Source organism: Echeneis naucrates, chromosome 24, assembly GCF_900963305.1.
Source record: "Echeneis naucrates chromosome 24, fEcheNa1.1, whole genome shotgun sequence".
NCBI lineage: Eukaryota > Metazoa > Chordata > Actinopteri > Carangiformes > Echeneidae > Echeneis > Echeneis naucrates.
This window is the reverse complement of record NC_042534.1, coordinates 12,024,590-12,045,676: the sequence shown is the minus strand read 5'-3', so window position 1 is coordinate 12,045,676 and position 21,087 is coordinate 12,024,590. Positions and strand designations below refer to the sequence as shown.

At 41.6% G+C, this 21,087-nt stretch overlaps 1 protein-coding gene across 1 annotated transcript; it reads right to left on the bottom strand.

Moving 5' to 3' along the window:
- Nucleotides 1–398: 398 nt before the first annotated feature.
- Nucleotides 399–19,012, bottom strand: LOC115037742 (mitogen-activated protein kinase-binding protein 1-like). The gene is made up of 33 exons (XM_029496455.1): nt 18,911–19,012; nt 17,658–17,749; nt 16,251–16,313; nt 16,102–16,159; nt 14,894–15,064; nt 14,669–14,806; nt 14,128–14,310; nt 13,171–13,325; nt 12,750–12,939; nt 12,150–12,290; nt 11,857–12,044; nt 11,593–11,684; nt 11,373–11,498; nt 10,842–10,912; nt 9,417–9,538; nt 9,236–9,311; nt 9,030–9,141; nt 8,851–8,914; nt 8,439–8,549; nt 8,147–8,289; nt 7,875–7,912; nt 7,010–7,192; nt 6,754–6,899; nt 6,524–6,630; nt 5,609–5,785; nt 5,410–5,476; nt 4,477–4,590; nt 3,877–4,049; nt 2,987–3,613; nt 2,794–2,884; nt 2,442–2,530; nt 1,704–1,789; nt 399–1,474 (listed from the first exon to the last, which is right to left on the bottom strand). Exons 1-33 carry the CDS (start codon nt 19,010–19,012, stop codon nt 1,244–1,246), a joined length of 4,527 nt encoding a protein of 1,508 aa, XP_029352315.1. The 3' UTR covers nt 399–1,243.
- Between the last annotated feature and the right edge of the window lie 2,075 nt (nt 19,013–21,087).

The following is a 21,087-nucleotide window of genomic DNA, read 5'->3' as shown; positions in this document are numbered from 1 at the left end:
TTCTAGATTCTAGATAGATTCTAGATATATATGACCTCATCCGATGCGTCGTCATTTTTGAATGGCTGGTGGGGAAACCATTGTATTTAGCCTCAGTTGGATCACTAACACATCAATGCCACTGGGTCCATTACTGCTCCTGGTTGTTTGGGGGTAGCACTGTCCTTGTTAATGATCCAACCAAGGCTAAACAGCAGTCAGTCAGAACTGATCTGATGATTTTTAGTAGAAAATATCGACAGAAAACAATTAAAGCTTAGTTCTCTAGGATAGTGCCTAGTTTAAATTGTCAGTCAAAAATGAAAAAATCAACACAAATGTTTCCATGTTTATTTAGACCTTGAAAGACAGTGCTGTAAATGGAAACAGTAGGACGATGATAGACAATAAAATCCCTTTCTAAAAACTAAAATCACAATAGAACATTAAAAATAGCGCTACAAAAACATATTTATTTACTTATTTAATATATAGACAAAATTGACTAACAAAAAGTTTATGTACATTAAGCAACAATAAGTAAATTTTACAGCCTTCTTTGCAATGTAGGAGACACCGTTGGCAGAGAAATGTAAATCAAGACTGACATTTAATGACAAACATATCTCCAGGTCCATCTGACACTTTTCTCAAACTCAAGCATCAATACAATCACCCTATCCTCAGACCTTAATTTGTTTTAACAGAACCATTTTGTCCAACTTGTATTGGGTCTGGGGATGCTGCTGTCTACATGTTGGCTCAGACCAGCATGAGCTACTGTTCAGATGCATGAGTTTTCTTTTTAAACTGGCAAAGACACTCAATTAATGAGATCTGCAGCCGCTGAGGGATGCTGTTGGGACTTTAAACTTTGTAACCTTCATCGAAATGTAACCATCTGTAACACTTTCACTGACATAGTGAGCAATGGCACCATTCACCGGCATCTTTCCACCAGTGTTCGGCTACCTGTGCACTTCACTGTAGCAGGAGTGGCTCCTGTCATGCGTTTTTAAAAAAGAGGTAAAGAGACAAACTCTGGCATCTTGAAAAATAAGGCAACCTTTCTTACTCACTCCTCTTCAGCGCATAGTACCTCAGTGTCTCCAAACATAATTACACTTCTCTCCTTTCAGCAAATAAAAATCCAAAAGATTTCTGTGCAAATAACTGGTGTGCAATTCACAGTGCTACTAATTGTGCATGTATATGCATGTACCTTTTAGCATACAGCAGGACCATTTGAAGCATCAGCATTTCCTCAGGTCTTAGTGTCCAGTTTCCTCTCCACAGACTTCAGCAGCAGCTCAGCATACTGCTCCAGCATAGCAAGGGCCTTTTCTCCTTCACCTTTGACCTCCTGGTCCACTTGGGATTTCTCATACTGTGAGGGCTCGCAAGGCAGAGAGTCTAGCTCAGTCTTGACCATGAACAGGGCATCAGACAGGATACACTGCATCTGCTGTTGATCCCCACTGGGCTGTTGGTCGCGCTGTAGAACCTGAATTTACAAATAAAACTCTATATGTTGCTCTGAAGCAGCTTCACAAAAAACATGCTGTGTCAACCTGGTGTAATAATTGTTTTGGGATTTTTCAAGTAAAAAATTTTCAAAATCCAAATATTTTCTGGTTCCAGTTTGTCTCTTCCATCTCTCTTTCCTATCTTTCACCTGGCTGTGATTATCCTCTCTTAACCCACAAAGACAGACAATCACTGACCGTATTGTAAAGTGTGATGGTTCTCCTTAGACTGTTGTGAAGCTCAGTTACAAACTGCCTGCAAGTTTCCAAGGTGATGGAGTGATCTGCAGAAGAGAGGGAGAGAGAGACAAACACATGTACAGTACAGAACAGACATAAATACGCACAAGTGTTATGGAGTAAAGTGGGGTGCACTGTAAATGCTGAGCTAAAGGTCAAAGACAGTAAAAATAAAAAACAAACAAAAAATGTAAACAAAACAATAGAACTTGCAGCAGAAAAGAAACTATAGAGAAAGGCCACAACAAGTCAAAGCCAGAGAGCAGTAGCGGTTTGAGCTCTGAGAATTAGAAAAAAAGGATTCCACAGTTTATATCCTCTAGCAAAACACAGCTGCATGTACGAACGCGGCTTCATTTCATGGCATTTACAGTTGTTCTGTTTTCCAATTCCAATGAAATATTAACTTTGAGAGGCGGTTAAGATTAAGAAAACGTCAGGCAGAAAAGCATAAAAAACAGGATAGGAAAGTTATTTTAAGATTCATCTGAGCATTTTAACTCTACCTTTATTTACCGAGTAAGCAAAACATTTAGATAACCACATTTTATCATCATCAAAGGATTATGGTAAATAATCGAGCAACTCTGTATTTTCATTTGAGGGAAGTCTTAGTTTCTCTGCAGTCTTTTCATCAGACAATACAGTAGACAATACAGAGGAAAACATGCAGTGATGGAGAGGAGGCAAGCAGACCTGGATGGGAGTCAGAAGTTGAGATGTGGGCCTGTTTGGGCATCAGAGGGCAGTCTTTGGTTATAGCTTCCTGTCCTGGCTGCTTAGCACTGGGGGGGCAGAGGGAATGTGTCAAAAATGTTTTATGCTAATTCTGGCATTTCAACATGTTAATTTTAAAGAGTAGAATTTAAACAAAAAGAAAAACCTATTAAATTGAATTAACTTTACCAAAATATTTATGTATGTTTATGCTTATGAATTCTTAGCTGACCTTAGTACTTATTGCTGTTACAGTGATTTAGCATAACTGCTACTAAGAAGCTTTAGGCTTTAACAACTGGGAAGTATTCAAAGTGATGTAAACGTGTACCTCTCAGAAACCTCAGAGTCTCTCCTCAGCTTCACTGGCAGTGAACTCAGCAAAGACCCATCCAAATTCAAAGACAAGTGTCTGCCTAGTGCTAAAAATACAATAAACACAAAGCAACACAGATATAAGCAAGGATTTATTTCTGTAAGTGTGTGTATATGAAATATTGACAGTATAAGGCTGGCTGTCGAACCTTGTTTATTTACTTGAACATTACATCCGGGGTCTATTGTGGGCGTAGAAACTCTTGGTGGACCTCCAGACCAACTTAAGCTTGGATTTCCCTCGAGGCAGAGACTGCGTCGGGGGCTGAGAGGCTGCTTGGGAAGTGGAATGCGAGAAGGCGTGATGTTCTGGGTAAAGGGAATGGGTGACACTGTAGCAGTAAGATGGGATGGAGCATGGGTGGAACTGTTTGAGAGAGAATGCAATAAAATGGATGATGATGTTGAGACAGCGGTGGGGAAAGCAGTGACTGGGGATGAGGTGAGCAGTGGGGGCTCAATGTCTAGCTCCCCAGATAACCTCCTGTCCTTCGGGAAGGAGGGGGAGCGAGGTGGTGTCCCTGTATGGATACCCTCTCCCATTGAGGAGGACCGGCTGCCTTTGGCCATGGAGCTGGCTGTGGGGTTCATGTAGGAGTGCTGAGGCTTGGGCTTGGGGCTCTCCCAAGGCAGAGGGGAGTGGGGAGACTGTGGTGAGCCAGAGGAAGGTGAAGAGAAGTTTAATGACAGCCTGGGAATGTCATCATCAAAGAAAAGCTGCTGAGGCCTCTTGCGTGAAGCCTTTCGGTCACTGGATGGGACAGCGGAGTGAAGAACTGGGGAAACAGTGAAGAAATGTAGATCAACATGTTTAGCTTTGGGTAAATAGAAGCACTTTAACTGGATGATTTTGAACATCATACCATAAAAATAAATTTTTTTCATTTCCAGCTTATTATCCAGAATCTTATTTTGCTTATTTCACAGGAGATCTTCATGCTACTAAGTTAATGTAGTTCATTATTAAAAAAAAAGCTTCCATTGTAGCAGAAACAGTGAATATATATTAATAAATGAGCTATATGATGAGGAAATATACCGTCTGAGGCCAAATTCTGGGCAGAGCGTGATTTCTTTAAACATGTCGTTCTGTCCAACAGTTGTGGAGCTTTGAGTGGAGGGTTGGACATCCTCCACAGGTAGGACTCTGAAGTCTTCTTCTTGTGACATCTCAGGGTAGGAGGACAGTCCCTCTCTGGAGCATCGGCCCTGCTGAAATGTAGCACTTTACCATTAAGATCATCTTACATTCAATTGTATATAGTCACAAAATGTCAAAGATAAGATTATGTTCACACCTTCCTTTATTCATGTCTATGCTTCATATTTCTACAAAGCCTTCCATGAATACTTCGATTTGGATATAGGGATCACATAATATTCGCTCCTATCCACTCTGTAAGTACCAGGTTGACAGTGAATAAAAATAGGATGGTTGTAAGCAGGGTAAAATAAATCTGCCCCATTGCATTCTTGTTCTGTGTTATCAATGTTTTTTTTATCATTTATTTATACAAACAGATTACCCTTTGTACTTTTGTAGCCTTTGTATTTATGGTTCATTCATCCAAGTCTGCCAAAGAAGCACTTTAGTAAAAATAAAACCTCTTGCATCTCCTATTTTAAATTTCCTTCTTACTTTGGCCCTTGGATCCTTCCAGGGGACACAAGGGTCTCATCCTCTATGCTTCTGCTCAGGCCATTCTCCCTCAAAGGCCGTACTTTTGACACTGGGGGCTTAGCAGAGCAGCTGCTTTCCTCTTTTTCATGTACTTTGGCAAACATAGAGACCCCCCTGCACAGAGATAAATAATGATATGTTTAGTAAAAGATGAATAAAATACACAATGTTAGACTGCACAGTTATACGAGCTGACCTTGAAAAATGCTTAATAAATAAATAATGGATGTTGCGAAGAATTTAAAGTGAATTAAAATATCAGGCGACGCCTGACATCCTGAGGAAATATGCTTTCCTGCAGTAGCAGTAGCTGGTTAGCTAGCACTAAAACTGGAAATCTGTCAAAACAAAAATCATTAAGAAAACATCTTTAGAAGACAATAATTGTCTCACAAGGTTTTATATAGCTGACAATTTCCTGGTCATGAGCCGTTGCCAGGCAACCAGGGAGACCACATTAATGAACTAGTCCTAGTAGGTGGATTATGTTACCTCTAAAACTGAACCAGACTAGCTGTTGGTCCATGCTTCCAGTCTTTAAAGCCACATATACCAGACTGACTGCTGAGTGACTTCACAATCACTGATGATTTTATCATCTAATTCTTGGCATAAATTTCCAAAAAATGTTGAACTATTGAGTATTAAAAAATGTTTAACAGCAGCAAGTCCCATCTCTCACCCCTGTGCTCTTTCAGCATGCAATATCCAGTGATAAAAGAACAATGTGCCCACACAAAATATTAGGAGATTTAACAATATCATTTCAAACTGACAGCTTGGCTGGATCCATACGGTGTGCAGATGGTTTAGCAGAGCACTGGGTGTAAGTCCACATGGGTTTGTAATTATAGCTGTGAGTCCACACTGGTCTGAAGTGGTAAGCAGTACCTGTTATTATGTCCTCTGGCCAGGAAGCGTGAAGACATAGACAGCCTTGGGACTCTGATCTGCTCAGCTGTAGAAAGAAATCAGGCATCAGAAAAAAAGCATAAAAAGAAAATGGAGACAGTGGCACAGAGAAAAAGGAACTGAAAGTGCAAGGAAACCACCAGAGTCATCAATAATGTGGGTGTTTGTCCTGTCTCACATGTGCTGCAGCTCTCTGTCAGTGTCCCAAAGTTCTGCTTGAGGAAATCTTCTTGGCAGCAGTCAGCAGTATCGGTCACTGCCCTTAGAGCCTCGTCCATGCTCGTCACTTCTGCCTTTTGCTCTTCATGGTCCTCATCAGGGCTGTCCTGGCCTAGAGACTCCGCATCTGCAGAGTCTGGAAGGAAAATAAGAACACGTACAGCTGAGAGAAACAAAAATATTTCCAAGCCCTCTTGACCTTGAAACATCATCTGCATAGAACAGGCACAGTAGGTACCAGATAATCCTAAACAGATGACCAGGTCGTATTATCTGACATATTTCTATCAGGGCTGAAACAGAAGGAAATCCTAGCCTGAGTGCATAAATCCCTCTCAGCAGGTATCAGCAGGTGCAGGAATATCATGCATTTCATGCACACTTGAGTCTTTCATTTTAAATTCTGCACTTGACACAACAGAAATGTAGAGTGATAAGAAATACTAAATACATATGTGACTGTTATCAAGGTTTTTTCCACTGTTATTCTAGTTGCAAGCTTTGGAAAGGAAGGCCACAAGTAAAAGCCTTCAGTTACTGAAGTACTGTGTTATTTTAGCATCTTAAAAAAAAAAAAAAAATCTAAATTCCTTGAATTATTTTGAGGCATTAGGCATAAAAAAATTGGATAATGTGAATGGTGAAATCTTAGAAAGGGATATAGGATATGGCCTTCTCCACTACTACCACTGGGGGATGCTAAAGTTAGATATATTTTTTGTTTGCCCAGAGAAGTAGCTTTAAATATCAATCTTTGTGTCTTCATTCATTTAAAGTCACATCTCAGCTGCTCATTGCCGTAACTGTGATTATTTTTCTCTCGTGTTGTTGTTGTCCTCACCATCCAGGAAACAATCTGGGCTGGAGTCCCTGCTGCCATACCCCAGGGAGCAGGCACTGTCTGGGCTGCGGCTGTCCTGAATCTCACTGCAGAACACTCGCCCTTGCATCCTGCAGTGCTGCTCTTTCAGCATGTAATCACTGACATATGAAAACACAGAGTAGTGGAAACAATGAGGAACCAGGCAGAGAAGAATACAAAGATGCCTTTGTTCTCTTTTGTGACCACAGTAATGAAACTGCGTGCTGTAAGCAGGTATTTACCTGATCTTTAGACCTGAGTCTTCCTCATTCTCCTCAGGGTACAGCACAGATTCATCAGTTCCCCTGATGCCCTTGGATGTGTGTGAGGACAGCCAGTCAGCAGGTGCCCAGGCTCGAGGTCTCTTGGCTCTCTCATCCAGCTGCTGCTGCAGATATTAGCACAGGGGCTTAATTTAGCAGTGTGGGTCACACAGATGCACCTATGCAGACAGCTGCCAGTTTCTCTTTCTTAGACTGTCTGTACATCTATACATACCCCTTGCTCCTGGAGACTAGATGTGCTCTGTCTTTCTCTATCATGAGGAGGGCAGATCGGGTTTTTCTTCTGTGTAAAGTTCTCCAGCTGCCTCAGGTCCAACATGGATTTAACCATCAGTTCCAGGGAGCCCATACGATGAGACCAGCGCCTCCGAGGACGCTTGGCAGAGTCAGGGGTGACCTGGCTGATGACTCCATGCTGTAAGCAAGGGTTGGAGACATTTAAGTTGACACAGATTTCAAAAAAGATTTCAAAATGTAAAACACATGACTGAAAAACATCAGACATTACTTCTGGAAAATACAAGTATAGCAGTCAGTGTCCCTTCAAATGAGGTTGTGTAATGCAGTATTTAACTTTGGCTCCATGTGTCAGAATGACTTTTACATCTCAGCAGGGTATTTCCCCCATCACACAGGATTTAATTTCATCTGAAGCCAGAGATCCTTAAGCCACTTCACACCTTCTGAACTACTGAAAGAGAGACAGGAGCAGCTACTGTTCAGTTCATCAGCTGTCCCGTCCATCTACAGTAGTTCAATTTTCTACTGTTAATATCAACTATTCATTAGTAAGCAGAAACTGAATTAACAGGAAATAGGCTGTCAGTATTTTTTTTTATTAATTTGACTTCCCATGATTGTTATTAAAATTGAATAATAATCAAATATTATGAAGCACACACAAACACACACACACACATAAATAGGATGATGAATTTTTATACTTTTAGGCTTTTCTTATTGCTACAAAACAATTCTTCTATTTCAAAGGTTTTTAAAAAAAAAAACGGAAATAAATAAAATAAATTAAAAAAAACATTGTGATCTTTAAATGAATAACACTGAATATAACCACATACTTTTTTCAGTTCCCAGTCTTGTCCTTCATCTGACCCTCCTGAAAGAGAAAAATCACAATAGGCTATAAAAAGAAGAATTTCTGATACCATTTTACTCCTGAATTAATTTTTCATCCTGCTCTACTTCACAGAGAGGTTAGAAGTCAAGGATAATGCAACAGGTCAGATGCTCACAAACATGGCGGCTAGAGGAGATTATTCAGTGCAATTCCATTAATCAACACACTATCACAGTGATCACAGCTAGACCTTCTCATTCAGTTCACAGTCACCTGTGTCCTCCTCTCCATGGCTGCTCTCAGAGGAAGTGTTGGTTGTGTTGTTGGCGATGTCCTCTGCTCCATCCTCCCCCTCATGCTCATGGTCACTGTCTGAGGACAATCCACCCAGTGCAGGAGCGCTGTACACTTCCCGTCTGGAGCGGCATAATAAGAGAGTAAAGAAAAATTATGAGCACTCTGAAATGGGGACATTAGGGTGCTGTTTCATCATCAGCATGAAGTTTAAGGTAAAAGGCAGTCCTCAATCAAAAGGCCAGACGGTGAGGTCTGTGTGTGTGGTCACCTGAGACCAGAAGGCTTGCAAGGTGGTGTGTTTGGGTTTTGTTTGAGCTCGCAGAGCCTCTCTCTCATGCTGATTGTCAGTTCTGGAGCCAGTCGCCACACAAAGATGCAGCTAGGAGATAAAAGCACTCAGGCATTAAAAATTCAGCATTTCATTTCAGCTTTGCTATTGAGGAAACTGTCTGAAAACACATTTCCTCACTCATTTCCTCTTGCAGCAAAGGTTGAAGATGAATTCAATTTGGGTGCTACTCCCATCATAGTTTGGATCCAGTTTTGATTTTAGTGCAGAGGGTGTTGCAGCCGAAGGATTCATATTTAAATATCCTATTGTTCTTACAGCTTTATTTTTAAATATATAAATGAAAGTGCAGTGGTGTTTTTTTTTTCCCACACACAATAGTGTCTCTTACCTGTCGCCTGACACAGAAATCAAGTGCTTGCAGTCGTTGGTAAATTTCATCCCAGTGACAATCTCTGCAAAGCATGAAAGCTGGCTGGTTACAGACCATATTACATTTTGCTATAAAATAATAACATTGACTACATCAAGTATGCGCACGTGACATGTAACTGTGTGTGTTCTTGTTACCAGAGTGTCCAAACATTGTGGCAACACATTCTCCAGTGTAGAAGTCAAAGATGCTGATGTTTTTATTGGAGCAGCTTGTGGCCACAAATTGACCTGAGGGATCGATTTGTACCTGCCGTTCCAAATATGGGAGCGTTTTAGACTTTATGAACTGTGAGTACAGGGGAAAAAGGGTTCAGAGAGTGGACAGCGCAGAGAAATTTTACCCTGAGCAAACTGCCATCTTCACTTAGTGATCCTTTGTAGAGTTTTTTCTGTTTGCCACTGTTGATGTTGAAAATCCTGCAGTGCCAAAAAGGAAAGAAACAGCAAAAATTAAGAAATGTATTTCTTGTAAGATTCATTTTCAGTTGCTAATTGCATTATCCTTCCACCCAACACTCTCACCGGATGCGGCGGTCTTGGCAGCCAACAGCAGCATACTTGCAAGTAGGATCTACACCCATATCATACAGAGTGGTCTTCCTCACCATATGGTGAGAGCGTCTGAACTCTGTTCCCCTGTCAGTCTGCAACACAAGAAGAAACTGTCAAGTCCGTGTAGCACAGAGGAGACACTTTTGCTTTTCATCAGAAAGAGACAGAGCTGGTAATGAAATGGTGGGGAAGTGGGACATCTCTGCTCCACCGTCGACCTCGTTGTGTAGTAATTGCCTCCACACGCTCCATCCAAGGACTGTATGTATAAACAAATACTGGCACACTGAAAGTGGATTTTATTCAAAGCAACACCTCTCATAGCTCCTCTGGGATATGATATGATATCCTTTAAAATGAAAGCAAACTTGACCTTTGCATTTCCACATATGGAAAACCTGCAGCCTGAGTAAATATCAGCATGTCTAAAAAGTGGGCGTTTACATTTTAGGCATCATTTACATTTACATTTAGATGTGTTTTAAAGTGTACTGAAAACAGGACATGGGTTTTTGCCCCACATCAAGTTTGATGGAATGAATGTGCTCACCAGCATGAGTTAAAATAAGTCATTTCACTGTTGATGTTTAGGCCATAGCAAATCTGTGTTTGTGCATCCAATCCCTCAGACATGGTCAGAAGAGATGATTATTATGGCTCATTAGGGATCCTTGAAAAAATAAAGTAGCACAGCCAATGCTCATTTATATTTTGCAGAGAGCACAGACCTGTCACAAAGAATTTCTAAAATGAGTCCTCCATACATGTCTGGATGCTGAGGAGAAGTGATTGCTTATTGTGCTCTGCAAGACTTGATGTTGTGAGTCACTGCAGTGGCCTGAATAGTGACGAATTTCATAACTTATCCAAGTCTGGCTAAACAGAAAAATGCCCCAGTAACCTAGAAGCAAATCTCAAGATAAGAATGCAGCACAATTCAGGTTGTTCAAGTTCATGATGTGGAATTACACTCACAAACAGAAACTAGATTGATTGGGTTACTGTTGTGCTACGTTGTTAGTTCTTGATGAAAGGAAAGAAAGCAGATGTTGAATACTGCTCATCGTGCCTTTTTTGTTTAAGATGATCTCTTTCAAAGAAATATTTTAGCTGGTGTGTTGAAAGTAAACAATAAGTCCATAGAAACCAGGAAGTTAGATTTTAGAACTGAGTGGGAAGATTTTATTATGCTTTTATGAAATATTTCAAAATGTGATTATAGCTGTGTATTTAATTTATGTACACAGAATTTGTATCAGTTCTTCTTCAGCCATCATACTGTACACTGATATATGTGTGTTTTGGATATTTTACAGCAGATCTCAGTGGCGACAAGATAGGTGTGTGATGAAAGGTGGAATCTGACAAAATGAATCTTGCTCAGACTTGCCTCACCTTGTGCGCGGTGCGGAAATAGATGCTCTTGTCTGCCCCACAGCTGATCATCTTCACTTTGTTTTCATTGGCTGAAGAACAAAGACATTTATTGCAGGATGACTTTTTGAGCTTGTTTTTCCTTTCTTCTGAAAATTTTAGGATTGTGGCTGTAGCAATCACAAAAATATTCTGATGCCCCTCATCAGAATGCTGCTGGAGGCATTTTTCCAAATTGACAGTGCAAATAAAATCTGATTTGTCACAAGGGCGTGGCTTCAAAGAGAATAAATTGATCCTAGCTCAAAATCAAAGGCAGCAACTAGTACAGATATGCTACAAAGTGCAAACAAAAAATGGACTGCATTCTAAAAAAGGCTTTCCTCACACACAAGCAAAACTCTACCTGACTACACATGAACTGTTATCATCTAGAATTTAAAAAATGCAAGAAAAATAAAAAGAGGAACTTTATGTGGGACTGAGTGGAGATGAAAGCAGGGTTAAGAAAAGATTAGCTGTCAGATGTTGACAGTGTTTCAAGTAGCTCACCAGCAAAACGGACAGCTGTTATGGATGAAGAGTGCTCGTCCAGTGTCTGTACCAGACTGTAGTCATCCTCAGCATCCAACACATGGATCAGACGGTCCCTGCTTGCTGTAGCCAGCAGCTTCAGGCCTAAAAGTAACACACATTTGAGCAGATATTCTATATGTAGCCAGTGCACATGATCAGCATACTGAGCAGCAGAGCCACATATGAACACACTGACCTGTTTCTGGATTACTGTACTCAAGGCAGAGTATCTCAGCATCATGGGCCTCCAATTTCAGTATCTCCTCCATGCTGCTGAGCTCGTGAACCCTGGAGAAGATGTGCACTTATTATATTAGAAACAGAGATGACTACGTGCTGTTGCTTTAAGGTGAAAACCAGTTCGAATATTTTTGAAAGTGAGCTGGCAGTCTAATGGACAGTTAAATTACTGAAATTCTCTGAGTTCTCCACCATCTAAATTTGAGCCTTCATGTCCTACCTCAGCATCCCATTGCGGTCTCCTGATGCCAGGTGTTTTCCATCTGGACTAACACAGATAGTCCTGATGCCTGTCCTGATTTCTGCTGTCTGTCCATCAGCTGATTTATCTGCATTAGTATTTGTCATACAGTCTGCATCAAGTAATGCAGTCGTGTTTCCATCTATGTAGATTATATTCATGAGATCCTGCAAAGCAGTGATGAACAGAGAAATAACTCTGGGGAACATAAACACAATAATATGAAATTCCACCACAGCAGGAAGATATACATATTGATGCAAGAAACTTACATGACTTAGGATGTTCTGAAAACTAACAGTTTGAGACCGGCCATCCACATGCCAGAGTCTGATGGTGTTGTCAGCTGAGCAGCTAAGAAATGCACCCGATGACAAACCAGCAACCATTTCCCCAGGAACATCTGGAAACACCTGAGGGAGGACAAGAGATGTATGTAGCTGGAAATTTACTCCAGGAGGTTAAACACCCTATGGAATATAAAATATAGAATTCAAAAGCTGTGACAAACATTTAAATTTTAGAACACTTTCACAAACTGTAATAATTCAGTTTTATCAACAATAAACAGCAAATTAAAACTACCACATATATTCACACATATGGCCAAGATTATAATATCATAATGTTGCAAATTCGATGTACTACGAATAACAAAAAGTATTAAAAATATTCATGTGTCCAAACTGGTCCCAGATTCAATAGGATAGTGAGATTTGGCCTTTAGGTGGTATTCTTGAATCTCTCAATGTCTTTTCAGCAATCTAATCAATGACCAATATCCAAACTACTGAGCCACAAGGGTGTTGGTGTGAAGCAAAGTGTCACAGTCGCGAAAGAGCTGTGTGGTTTATGTCCTCCTGCCTGTTTACCTCCAGGTCCCAGACACAAGCAGCATGGAAGAGAGCAGAGTGCACCTTCCTCACCATGCTGACATCTCTGACGTCCCACACATACAAACTGTGGTCATTGTACACGCAACTGAGCCAGTGGCTGCTGGGGTCATAGGTAACAGCAATGGCAGCTGCGTAGCGGACATCTGCCTTGCCAGGAAAAAGGGATCTGATGAGACAGAGAGTGGAGAATGTGTTTAAAGATCATGTTAGCGCAGCAACAGGCTTTTTCTTAAAAGAGCATCTAATTTACACTCAAATCTTTGAGAATAACAAGCGCAGAGAAGTGCTTCAGGCTGTTGAGACACTTGAGACAGGAAGCACTATAAATAGAGAGCATTTGATCCTGCCATGGATCAATGCCAGGGTAAGGCTGTGTTACTCCTGAGTTCTTCCTCACCTGGCCTCAGCCGTGACGTCTGTGCCGAGGGGATGTGGCCGTGGCAGCGTGCAGATAAAGTGCAGGTCCATGGGACTGAAAGCTCGCACTGTCCCATCGGCACAGCCACAGAAAATCATATCCTCAGAGAGAGACAAAGACTGCGCCATGCTTGTCTAAGATGAAGGGATTAATACAACAGGCATGTCAGCACCTTGTGCAGATCTGTACTTTACAAATAAATCTCCACATAGTAATGAAATGGAAAACAAAGATGTCAGTAAAGTGACACCTACAGTGATAAGCAGCAATGTAGGAAGTAATATGTTGGCCTTTTTTCTGATAAGTTAGGATGATACATACTCATGTTCATTTAAACTGAAGGTTTAGTCCAGACGAATCCACGGGGCCCTGCCTGTCTGTGATAATGAAGGTTACAGAGCACATCTTGTACTTGCCCCTGCTACTAATCTCTCTTTGATCCTCTGACAGAAGGCACGAGGAGCAGCCAAAGACCTTCATCCTCACCTCCTGATTAAACACCACAGCTGGATGCTGACCATGAGCAGTGCTGCATCGTGCAATGGCAGTATAACTTCACAGCAAACAGTCATGTACGTGTACCACCAATTAACGCTGGTAAAGCTAAATTTGTCCAGTGACATGAAAGATGTAAGAACTAGCTAAAGCAATAACAAATATGGTGCATGTTTTATTAGAACCAGCAGTTTTCGGCAACTGATGATTTTAAACCACATTTTATGTTCATAAAGCTTAAAGGAAGAATAAAGGATTCATCCAGACACACACTTAAAATGGGTTTACATGAGGAATGTGCTTATATCCTTTTTGCACTATTGCAATTGGTTTGACACAGCCCAGTCGACATCACTTCATCACCTTGATATACTTGTACTCCTAAACAAAACCACATGAATGATGCCTGTGGGGCTGTTGGATAAATCCCCTGTCACTCACCCGCAGGTCCACCCACTTGTCCAGCATCCTCTTGCTGTTAAACTCACACAGCAGCCCGGAGGAGGTGATGCAAAAGGTGGAGTCAGATTTGGAGCCCCGCCCACAGGCCACATCACAGAAGAAGTTGTTCCTCAGCTCCCCCAGCAGCCCTGAGCGACCCAGCAGAGGAACAGGAGCACTGGCCTAAATACCACAGAGAGGTGAGGGTTAGCTAATAAACTCACACTGCGGTGGTTAAAACAGAATCATGGTTACACGCACACTCATGTATTTCTCTGACTGCACACACTGCCTCCAGATCTGGGCTTTCAGCTTTTAAACTTAAGGTCAAACTCGAAAGAGAAAATTTCATTATCAAATATGTGATATGTGATAATTATGTATTATTAACTAATTTGTTCTCTCTTGCAACCTACAGTACATGAGTGGAGTAAAAACTAACAAAAAACAGCCATACTGCTCTATATGAGCAGCAAGATATCACCCAAAGGAAGACTATTCAGTGGTAATAAAAGATGACAGAGATGGGTTCCTTCAGTACCTTGTTGGCCTTGCAGTGATCCAGATACCAGAACTTTACATGTCTGTTCCCCACAGTAACAAAATAGGAGCTGTCCTCCGAGAATGACACCCCTGTCACCTTGCTGGACACCTTGTTGGCTGCTACAACAACATCTTTCTGGAAGAGTACAAATCCACAATGGATGTGAAACTAGAGGCCGTGAAAGGAGATTTTTGTACGTTTAAACTCCAGAGCATGAAGTACCTTCCATGCCCAGACATTGACCATCATGTCATGTTGGTTTCCCACACTGACGATGTATTTGCTGTTTGGAGAGAAAGCCACACACGAGACGCCATATTTGTGCTTCTGGAGCTCTGCCACCTGTCTCTGCTCAGCCACATCCCACAGTCTCACCGCTGGTAGGTGGCCACTCTGGGGAAAAGCACAGAGGGATGCAAGTTCATTATCATTAAAGAGTGGGCTCATGTTCTTCTCCCCCATTTATTAAATCCACTGCAGCGAGCTGGAGACAGTGTTCAACTGTCATTCCAGTCTATTCAGCACTCAAAGAGATTATCCCCTCTGTCCTCTGACCTCTGCTCACTGTGCTACTACTTCTACCTTGACCTCCTCGCATTATTCTCATCTCAGGGATCAAAAGGTCAGCAAGCTATTTGTGTAGTCTCTTTTTTTAATATGGTAGAAAAACCTCTCAAAGGTCAGGGTTAAGAGGTGAGAGGAAAGGCAACCTGAAGGACTTGGAAATGGATGGTGTTCTCCTGAAACCAGAGCTGCATCCAAAATAGGCAGATGGAGGGAAGAAGGAAGAAAAAGATAAGCATGTCTGCTCTCAGCCTGTCCTTTTTCTTCACTCGAATAATTTTAAACTCTCCCACTATTTCAAGGCTCACAGTTAATTCTCTAACAGCACTCAGCTTTGATCACAGACAGATTGGAGAGGGAAGCATAATAGATCTGACAGATTAATATAATCTAAACATTTGAAATGGTCATTTGTCGATAAATGTGCACATCTAATAGTCTAATATGAAATCAGTGGTGCACCAGCATCCTCTCGGAAATCAAACAGTCATGGTGGGAGTCTGCCAGAATTTGGCATTTGGTGTGTTTTCAATGGCAACAAGGCAGCCTGTCCTCTGTGTATTTGGTCTTTTGAACTTTGGTCCCTGCAACTACTACTGTGCAGCCATCCATTTACACAGAGAGGTCTTTCATCAGCTTTGATTGGCTGGGAGAGGGCTTAAGATGGCTTGTCGTGTTGTGGCACATGCTGTAGCTACAACACAGTGATGCTTGACTGACAGGACAAGTTTCTCCTTGGCATGAAGAAAAACTGTGACACTAGAGACAAAATTGTCACCAAAAAAAGTTTATGTGGTGATAACTGCTGAAGTGCAAGAAAGATCCAGAAAGAGCCAGACGGCAGATTGACGAGAAAGAAGACTCACCTCTCCTGTGACCAAGTACTTGCCGTCAGGGGAGAAGGACAGAGCTGTGATGGTCTTTCTGTGAAAGTGACAGACAGCTCAGTGGGACTCTGGGAGTTTTTCACTTTAACATTGCTCCATTCAAATTGACTCTCTCTACGCTAACTCACCTGGAGGTGTTGATAAGGTGGTGCTGTCTGTTCTTTTTGGGGTTCAGCAGTACAACCACACAGCTGCATAAAAAACAGAAGAAAACAGAATAACGCACGCAAACATTTGACCTGGAACTGGTGTGGGAGCGCCACACATTTAGGTATAGTGCATATTTCTGGTGCTGAGATTTAATGTAAGAGCTTTGGTTTTCTGTGTCAAGTTGAGTCAGCTGAGTTAATAAACACACCAATGTTTATTAATTGTACATTCTGACCCTAAAAATATTTGGAACACATTAAAGTACCCTGTGACTTGAAGTATTTTCCAGAAGATTAAACTTTAAAATACAATAACACTGCACTTGTTTATATACTTCACCTCCTGGATTTTACATTTCATTATTCATTTATTACGTGAAGTGAAGTTCATTATTGTTAGGGACATTTCTTGATAGCAAAGTAGCACAAATTAATGTAGCATCAAACAAGCAGTTTTTGTGTGACTGCCCTTTTCCCTATTCAAATACCTATATTGTTTCTGTTAAAAACTTCCACTGTGAACTTCCTGTTTGTGAGCTGCACAATGTACACTACAGTAGTTCTTCAGCTCCGAGCCAGGAAACTCCATTCCTGCTACCACAGCTTGGACAGATTTAAACTGAGAGCAAGTGGATTACGAGACTGTTCGAAGCCTAAGACTTGCTAAAAGCACAATCAGGACCAGATGCACACATGTGCCATACAATGCCTGCACATACAGAGGCTGCATTCTCTCTCTGGCTCTGCCACGCCGTCCCTAACAAACAGTTTTCAACACAGCAATTATGTAAACAGCTCATTCTCCTCTTGTTTTCAGACATTGACCTTCTTAGTATTAATAGAGCTTATTTGGTAGATCTGAGAGCAACCCATAAGAGACCCAGTGCACCGTTTCTGGTGTAGCCTTGCGAGACCAACTGTGCATGTTTTTAAAGTCTGTAGCAACTCCGAGGCTTTGAGCATTGCCACTGTCGCTCTATAGTAAGCTCTATAGTAAATCCTACAACCTGCAGCTCACGCATCTTTTTTCTTTTACTCGGCACAGAGCACATTAACAAGGCCAGTCTTACTGTCTGCACAGAAGTAATAATACCACACATTGCTCTTTATACCAGCGTATTGCTGAAACAGTCAAAGGAAGCCTCCCTGAGGATAGGATAATAAAGGGCTTTGGAGTTTCTCTGATGAGAGAGCCCACAGAGCTCTCCTCCTCAGTTTCTCTGAGATGGCACAGAGACTAGACACACATACACAGAGAAATTTGCACACTGACTTTGTATATATGTGAAGTGGATATGATAAGGAAGTTGTGCATGCATAGATGTGTGTGTTGATAAGTCAAAGGTCAGATGTTTACGTAACAGTAAGTCCTCTCTCTCCCCTCACCCTGCAGGGTAGGCCACAAGTCCAGACTGGGGGTCACAGGCTAGACCACTGTTTCCTGAGGCCGTGATTCCCAGGACCTTCTCCAAAGTCACCTGCAGAGACACAAAGCCGACACCTAAACTCAGCCATTTACTCCCCTCTCTGGAGGATTTCATCACAAAGGAAGTTGGACGTGGGGTTGGTTGGCACTCAGATAAATAAGGAGCTTAGACCAACAGTGATTTACTGATGTAACACTTGTTAATGAATCAAAGAAGGCAATAGATTGTTGTTGCAAGGTAACTACATGTGCAGACGATTGGCTAAATGTGTGTTACTTAAATTACTAATAGTAATAGTAGAAGCTGCTCCCCTAAATCCAAAGATTCATTCGAATGGACGCATTTGAAAAAGTATTATGTTCTTGTTTTATGGTTTGCTTTTCTTTTTTTTCTCTTATACTTTCCACAATAAACCAGTATCTTGCACAGACCAACTTCCTGTGACCAGTTTAAATTTTGCAGTTAAACAGAAGATGTGACAGCTGGCTTGGCAAGTCATGCTGTCTGTGTCTGTCTGGTTCTCTCTGTCCTGAGATTTTCTAAAGCAGCTCTAAGCATCATTGACTGGTCTGGACAAACACCTAATTGTAACTGTGCCTGTTTGCGTCCCACAAACAAATAAAAAAAATAAACAAACAAACAAACAAACAAAAAAAACCTAATAGAAAACACAGTGATGCTAAAGGGATGTCATATAATAGAGTTACTTCTCTCTATTCCATTTTCTAATAAAACTTATTAAAGGTTTATTGGTCATGACCAATGGATTCATACATGATTTATGAATGATTTAATTTGCATTACTTAATAGCTTAATAGCTCAGTTTTACCATAATTCTGAGATCCCAAGTGAAAAGTAAAGTAAAGTAAAAAAGTCCCCTTTTCTACTATCTATGTTTTTATTTTGGAACAATGCATTTTCAGGAAGGCTTGCAACTAAACATATTATTTATGAACAATGAATGGGCTACCATTTGTAAGCCATAGGGAAAATTTTACCTTTTCCTCTATAGTAGCAATTTAAATTGAAGATATTTAGATGCACTGTTGTACCTGGCCATGCTCTGTATGAAATAGCCTACCAGCCTTGACAGGTAAAAGAGGAGCCCTCAAGACTGTCACATGACTGGGGCTGATTGTGTCCTTTGTGACAAGTAGTTTCCCTCAGAGACTGAACACAAGACTTTTAAACAGGGGTGAATGAAAACCTACCTTGCTGGTTAGTTGCTCTGTCTTGCTCTTTTTGGGCTTGGTTGAGGGAGAACGCAGCAAATTCCTGATGCGACTCTTGATGGTGAATCCCTCCCCGGGCATCTTGTCATGCAGACAGCCCACAGCACGCAGTGTGAGGGAGTGATGAGGCGGACTGCCCCTCCACCAGCAGCTCCACCGACAGCACAGCCAGGCCTGGCGGGTTATGAAGTCGGGCAGTGGCGCTGCAGCCGGGGCATGTGGACTCTAATCCTGTGAGCGGGTTTACTCTGCAGCTCTGTCGCTCCTCACGCACAGAGCCGCACACAGATCAGACCCCGCAGCGGCTCTCCTCTCCTGCGCTGATGCGTTTTGAAGTAAGAAGCCAAGAACTGCGCTGCTCGGCTGTTCGCCTGCCTGACATCTCTGCTTTCATTTGACCTGCCCCGGTCTCATGATTGCATCAATGATCGCTTTTGTTGCAGATTTAATGGGATTAAAGACAGAGGCCGGGGGCGGGCCGGCTCGGGTGGCGGATGTTGGGGAACCGCGGCTCTCTGTTTTTCTGCTGATTGGAAGATAAACCTCCCTTATCGTTTATTTGTATATTCGCTCTAGTGAATAATTGACTGTTTTCTTGTGCCATTTTTAGATTTAGATTTTTTTAAATTTATGAACGTAGTTAATCTGCCGATTTGGCTCTGGTGAATAAATCAATCTTATGACACTTGCTGATCCAATATTGAGTTTATATTCCAAACCCGTGAGTGTGATCTAAAGTTTTACTGATGCTGAATATATTCATCATCCAATAACTCAGTAAGTTTCCAGTAAACAAAGCACGTCATCTAATTAGCACGGAGTAAAAACCACAGACCCATTAAATCCAAATTACTTTGCAAACCGTCAACCATTACCCTGCTAGGTGGCTCAGTGACTTCATTACCAGCCGGCAGTCACGTCCTAACCGTTTTTAACTTTGTTTAAACATAGAGGCTTGTTTGATATGTTGTTTACACTGAGATAACCACGTGCTTGTTTGATTAGCCTTCCGGGCTTCACAGACCACGCCTCTTTGTGTGACGTCAGGTCGATCCCAATAAGACCCTCTCAGAAGTCTTTTTTGTAAGTCCAGGTCAAATCTCAAGTCTCTAAAAAATAAAAATCTTATTTCTTTTCAGGTTGTAATGAGCGCTCTATCATCTGCTGCTATCCGGTTTGTTAAGAATATTGCACAGCTATATCTAAGAAATGTAAAGCATTTACTGTATTATTATCACTCCTTTATCTACACATAGCCGATGCTAAGCTAAACATGTTTGCTAACCGTCCAATTGAAGTTACCGATCCGAGTGAGTTTTCAGGTGCCTGATAAAATTTTAAGTGGTTGATCCACTGTCCTCAATTTTGATACCACAGACTTTGCGGTTTGCGCTTCTTTTGATGATGCCACCTTTTTTGAAGTTTTTATAACCAAATTGTTATTATTAATATTAATGACAAAAAGTAACGTTACAAAAGCAGCCACGGGTGTGCCGGTCGCCACAGTTACAGTCATCTGAGGTACTCGTGCTTGAAGCGTGACGTCAGGTCGATCTCAACAAGACTCTCTCCACACACACACACACACACACACACACTTTAACATCAGCCTCTCCACTCAGTCAAACCTGCAGCTGTTCAGGTCTCCTGCAGTTCATAATACATTCATTCATCCTGATTTAAAGAGCAGTGACTTCAGACCTCACTGTTTCTGCTCATGTCTGATCTTCACCCTGACTGCAGGGGCGCTTAGATTCATTTCATCAGCTCTTCCACCCTGAGTGACCCAGAGTTTTTAAAACCACCTGAGAAATGAGCTGATCTGAGGTCACGGGTTATGAGCACAGATATGCGCAGTGCAGCCACAGTAATGTAAAACACCAGCAGCAATGATGGAGTAAATGAATCAGTTCATGTTACACTCCATCCAGAGCACAAATACTCATAACAGTATCAATGCTGACCCTTCTCCCCAGCAGACCACTGAGCTTTGAATCCACTTTCACTCCACTTCTCCAGACAGGCAGTAATTTACACTCATTTCCACATGTAGGTCCATCCCAGAAGAGTCATCTGCTGTGAGTCAGGAGCAGGTAACCTGAGTACAATAGGCTGCACTCATATGGTCACTTTTCTGGCCACACAAAAGGCTTTAA

Coding starts and splice junctions, on each gene's coding strand:
- LOC115037742 (XM_029496455.1), bottom strand. CDS start 19,012: ATGCCCGGGGAGGGATTCACCATCAAGAGTCGCATCAGGAATTTGCTG. Junction 16,314..17,657: donor CTTGTGGCCTACCCTGCAGG/GTGAGGGGAGAG, acceptor TTTTTTATGCAG/CTGTGTGGTTGTACTGCTGA. Junction 4,050..4,476: donor GGAAGGATCCAAGGGCCAAA/GTAAGAAGGAAA, acceptor GCTACATTTCAG/CAGGGCCGATGCTCCAGAGA.